The sequence below is a fragment of the Lampetra fluviatilis genome, chromosome 61 (assembly GCF_964198595.1).
Source record: "Lampetra fluviatilis chromosome 61, kcLamFluv1.1, whole genome shotgun sequence".
Lineage (NCBI taxonomy): Eukaryota > Metazoa > Chordata > Hyperoartia > Petromyzontiformes > Petromyzontidae > Lampetra > Lampetra fluviatilis.
The window spans coordinates 6,722,056-6,728,055 of NC_136335.1; the positions used below are offsets into that span (position 1 = coordinate 6,722,056).

At 49.4% G+C, this 6,000-nt stretch overlaps 1 protein-coding gene across 1 annotated transcript in view; it reads left to right on the forward strand.

The window, feature by feature from the left end:
* The window catches only part of LOC144951173 (nicotinamide/nicotinic acid mononucleotide adenylyltransferase 2-like), a 32,063-nt gene extending 27,093 nt beyond the window's left edge, over positions 1–4,970 (forward strand). The window contains exons 10-11 of the mRNA XM_078881314.1: positions 1,535–1,602; positions 3,517–4,970. Coding sequence (XP_078737440.1) covers positions 1,535–1,602; positions 3,517–3,685 — 237 coding nt within the window. The 3' untranslated portion in view covers positions 3,686–4,970. The remainder of the gene's footprint in view (positions 1–1,534; positions 1,603–3,516) is intronic.
* Positions 4,971–6,000: the final 1,030 nt, after the last annotated feature.

Consider the following 6,000-nt stretch of genomic DNA (forward strand, 5'->3'; position numbering starts at 1 on the left):
TACATATTCATTTCATACATCGGTCATCTATAGCTATAGTTTTTATTTCAGGCCACAGGATAGCAGTGGCAGCTATGGTTGTACGACTCCTCCAGAGAAATTCTGAGTGATCGTCTTGTTGGTAACGATCCAAGCTGGAGTTTATTTGCGATAGCATTCCAGACCCTGGAGGCATCTATAGCAAAAGCCCTTCCTCCAGTATTTGTACGGCAATTAGGAATGCGAAGCTGGTAAATGAGCGAAGATCTTAGTTCATATTTGTTTTCCGAAACAATAAGGAACCCATGAGGTAATCTGCGGATTTTTTTGTAAGTACCTCCTAAATAAATAATATCTGATTCATAAGACGTAGATAATTAAGAGATGTTAAGTTTGACCCAACGGAGACCGATGCACGTGCACGCACTCACTCACGCACACTCGGACACACACACATCCTTGCGCGCACACACACAAGCACACACAGGCGCACTCACATGCACACACACACGTGTACTCACACACGCACACGCACTCACACACACATAAACGCACTTATGCGCGCACACGCTCTTACACGCGCACACACTTACTTACGCACGGGCACACTCACACACGCACACACCCGCACGCACTAACGCACGTACTCACACACGCACACACTCGCGCACACGCACACGCGCACCCGCACACTCGCACGCACGTGCACTCACCGCCGCACACACTCACGCACACGTACGTACTCATGCACGCACACACACGCACACACGCACACGCGCACCCGCACACTCGCACGCACACGCACTCACACCCGCACACACTCACGCACACGTACGTACTCATGCACGCACACAGACGCACACGCGCACACACACACACGCACGCGCACTCACACACGCGCACACTCACGAGCGCATGCCACTGCTGCCGGAAGGGCCTCCACTGGATGGAGTTCTCGAGAGAGAGCCCCTCTAGATTGGTGTTGGGCCTCCTCTGCTGGGTCTGCCCCGTGACCTCCTGCCAGCGGGAGTTCGACACTTCACGTGGCCTCAACGTGCACATGGCCTGGCACAAACGCTGTGGTGATGTCACCGCCACTTAGTGGCGAATGGCGGTTGTTGTTGTGTGTGCGTGTGTGTGTGTTCCACAGCCTCAAGGTGCACATAGCCTGGCACAAGCGTCGTGGTGACGTCACCGCCACTTATTAGCGAATGGCGGTTGTTGTTGTTGTGTGTACGGAGCGGTGGTGTAGTAGTGGTTAGCGCGCTGCGCTACGAACCCGGCGACCCGAGTTCGATTCCCGCTCACGGCCAACATCAGTGACGATTATCTGAACCGGTCCTGGGCCTTACTGAAGTCGACTCAGCCTTAAATGAGTACCTGGTGCGATGTGTAAACATCGCCACTTGGGAGACAAAGGCGGCCTGGCGTGGTGCTGGCCACCCACCCCCTCGTGTGCTGTGCCAGCCTTCATAGGTGCTCGCTAACAGCACTTGCCCCAACAGTCCATTTACAGGCTATACGGGAGATCTTTGTTTTTGTCTTTCTTCCACAGCACAATATCATCACTGTCACGACAGGCAAGAGCACAGCAACCTCTGCCATCAGCTCCACAGAAAGCAGGCAAGTGGCAGTGGACCTCGACGTCTGTCTAACTTACTGCAGAATTGCCTGACTTGAAGTTCAACTGCACAGGTGACCGGGTGGCTCAGAGGCCAGAGGCAATGAGCCGGCATCGTTAAAGACCCTGGGTCCGAATCCGGGTTCCAGCCACTGACTGTGATTAAACCAGTGCAGTGAGTTGATGTTCACAGTCTGGTCACTAAGGGCTCACATAGAGACCCGTAGACTCACATGGAAACCCCACAGACTCACGTAGAGACTCGTAGACTCACATAGACACCCCACAGACTCACGTAGAGACCCGTAGACTCACATAGAAATCCCACAGACTCACGTAGAGACCCGTAGACTCACATAGACATGCCACATACTCACGTAGAGACCCGTAGACTCACATAGAAATCCCACAGACTCACGTAGAGACCCGTAGACTCACATAGAAACCCTACAGACTCACGTAGAGACCCATAGACTCACATGGAAACCCCACAGACTCAAGTAGAGACCCATAGACTCACATGGAAACCCCACAGACTCGCATAGAGACCCGTAGACTCACATAGAACCCCCACAGACTCACATAGGGACCCGTAGACTCACACGGAAACCCCACAGACTCAAGTAGAGACCCGTAGACTCACATTGAAACCCCACAGACTCACGTAGAGACCCGTAGACTCACACGGAAACCCCACAGACTCAAGTAGAGACCCGTAGACTCACATGGAAACCCCACAGACTCACGTAGAGACCCGTAGACTCACACGGAAACCTCACAGACTCACGTAGAGACCCGTAGACTCACATATAAACCCCACAGACTCACGTAGAGACCCGTAGACTCACATAGAAACCCGACAGACTAATGTAGAGACCCGTAGACTCACATGGAAACCCCACAGACTCACATAGAGACCCGTAGACTCACATGGACACTCCACAGACTCACATAGAGACCCGTAGACTCACATGGACACTCCACAGACTCACATAGAGACCCGTAGACTCACATAGAAACCCCAGAGACTCACATAAAGACCCGTAGACTCACATAGAAACCCCACAGACTCACGTAGAGACCCGTAGACTCACATGGAAACCCCACAGACTCACGTAAAGACCCGTAGACTCACATCGACACCCCACACACTCACATAGAGACCAAAAGAATCACGTGGAGCCCCATAAACGTACACGTAGACTGGCGTAGACTGAGTTGTGATTAGACCAGGTTCTAATGTGCAGTAAGGTGGTGGCTTCAACCCGGTTACCGATAACTGCACACCAACAACAGCAACAAAAAGCGCGTCACATTAAACGTGGTTTTGCGCTTAATTTAGCCAATGACCTAATCTGAGAGTTACAAATAACATCGGTTTGACCGCCGTGCAACGATATGCAGCGCCCCTGGTGAGGGATGAGAGGCAAGGGAAGGGATCTCAGAAGTAGCTCTGTGATAGCAACTTCCACAGGCCATTTTGTAACACGGGGCCGTCACGGCCATTATGAACCACCACAACCACCTCCATGGCAGGAAGACTCACAATCCCTTTGACCTCTGACCGTCATCTTAAGTAATTCTTGTTGGGGGAATGCTCATTAGTTGCCTGAAAATACCTTAAAATGTAGAGGATAGGAGAGCTTGGGCAGCCATTGATAGCGCCAGCTTCTCACTGCCTCGCTCCTCGTCCGTGGAGTCCCGGCGGTTGCGAGAGACGAGTCAAACGCCGACAGCGGCGTTGGCTTCGGCCGGTACAACGTCGCTCCACGTCGCCACGAGGCAAAGGGCTCCATCCGACCTCTCGCAGGGGAGCGTGCGACCTTCCCCGCTTAGGGAGCGGATGTCGCAGAGCTACCGCCGAGGCGACGCCCGCTTCCCCTGAGCCCCCTTCTAACCTGTGCCGTTGCCCCAAGGCTGGCGCTGGCGAGGGGAGACGCTGACGTCTCTCGGCTCCTGAGCCAAGCGGTCATCGACTACATCCTCCAGAATCGCCTCTACATCGCGGAGACCGGCACCGGCGGCACCGTCAACACCGGCACCACCGCCGGCACCGCCGCCACCATCAGAACCGCAACCGCCTAAAGAAGTAGCAACGCGCCATCGTGCAGGCAACGCTGGCCCGCCCCGGTCACGAGGGTAGCTTCACTGCCGCTGGCGTTAGCCAACACCCGTTATTCTAAACCCGGCGCAGAGGGGGAACAGAAGCTTAAACAAGTTAGGAAGGGAAGTAAATCACACAGACGCGTGGATTCTGTGACACCCCCGCAGCACGCGATCGGTTGTCCTGTGCAGCGTTGAATTGGCGTAAGGAAAGGCGAAGGGTGGGGAAAGCAGCGGTCGAGGCATATTGAGAGTCGTGCTTTGCTCTCGTTTCCGTCTCCAGGTCCTCGGGCAATAACCCCCTCGGATCAATGTGTCCGGTTTTCTCTGGGAGGGGGGCCGAGTCCCCAGTAGCAATGCAACTTCACACTAAAGATTAGTTCGGATCAGATCATCTCTTCAGGAGTAATTGTGACCCCCCCCCCCATCCCCACACCGTTATAGACGGACACACGGACACACGGACGGGACAGAGCTGACGCATAAACTCTTTCACATCCCTAAGCGCGATGAGAGTGATGTGATGGTACATGAGACGGAATTCGTGAGGACATTTAAACCTACCGAATTTTGATTTGAAGCTTTCGTGACTGCAGGAATCTTTCCTCTTTGGCTCTTTCGGTAAAGTCACGTGGGTAGAAAAAATAATAGATCACGACGTTTCGATCGCAACACAAGCACCCGTCTTCAGGTGAAAAAGAGGGGGAATCTGCTGAGGCAGGCTGTTGATAACGGTTTAGAGATGGGCAGGGCAGCTAACGTTAATGTAGCAGCGAGCTTACATTGACACTTACATTGACACTTACATTGACACTTACATTGACGCTTAAATTGACTCTAGATTTGAAGCTTTCGTGACTGCAAGGAATCATATTCTTAGGTTTTTTAGGTAAAGTCACGTAGGTAAAACATCAAAATTAATGAAAATAAAATAAAATAAAACAAAAAATCACGACGTTTCGGAGGCAGGTGGGACCGTCACAGCCGAATTAGCTGCATCAAGTGATGCAGCTAATTCGGCAGTGACGGTCCCACCTGATGACGGAGACTTGTGTTGCCTCCGAAACGTCGTGATTTTTTGTTTTATTTTATTTTATTTTCATTAATTTTGATGTTTTACCTACGTGACTTTACCGAAAAAACCTAAGAATATGCTTACATTGACGCTTACATTGACGCTTACATTGACACCTACATTGACGCTTACATTGACACTTACATTGACACTTACATTGACACTTACATTGACACTTACATTGACGCTTAAATTGACTCTAGATTTGAAGCTTTCGTGACTGCAAGGAATCATATTCTTAGGTTTTTTAGGTAAAGTCACGTAGGTAAAACATCAAAATTAATGAAAATAAAATAAAATAAAACAAAAAATCACGACGTTTCGGAGGCAGGTGGGACCGTCACAGCCGAATTAGCTGCATCAAGTGATGCAGCTAATTCGGCAGTGACGGTCCCACCTGATGACGGAGACTTGTGTTGCCTCCGAAACGTCGTGATTTTTTGTTTTATTTTATTTTATTTTCATTAATTTTGATGTTTTACCTACGTGACTTTACCGAAAAAACCTAAGAATATGCTTACATTGACGCTTACATTGACGCTTACATTGACACCTACATTGACGCTTACATTGACACTTACATTGACACTTACATTGACACTTACATTGACACTTGCATTGACGCTTACATTGACGCTTACATTGACGCTTACATTGACACTTACATTGACACTTACATTGACACTTACATTGACACTTACATTGACACTTACATTGACGCTTACATTGACACTTACATTGACACTTACATTGACACTTACATTGACACTTACATTGACGCTTACATTGACACTTACATTGACACTTACATTGACGCTTACATTGACACTTACATTGACACTTACATTGACGCTTACATTGACACTTACATTGACGCTTACATTGACACTTACATTGACACTTACATTGACGCTTACATTGACGCTTACATTGACACTTACATTGACGCTTACATTGACGCTTACATTGACGCTTACATTGACACTTACATTGACACTTACATTGACACTTACATTGACGCTTACATTGACGCTTACATTGACACATTGACACTTACATTGACACTTACATTGACGCTTACATTGACGCTTACATTGACGCTTACATTGACGCTTACATTGACACTTACATTGACACTTACATTGACGCTTACATTGACACTTACATTGACACTTACATTGACACTTACATTGACGCTTACATTGACGCTTACATTGACGCT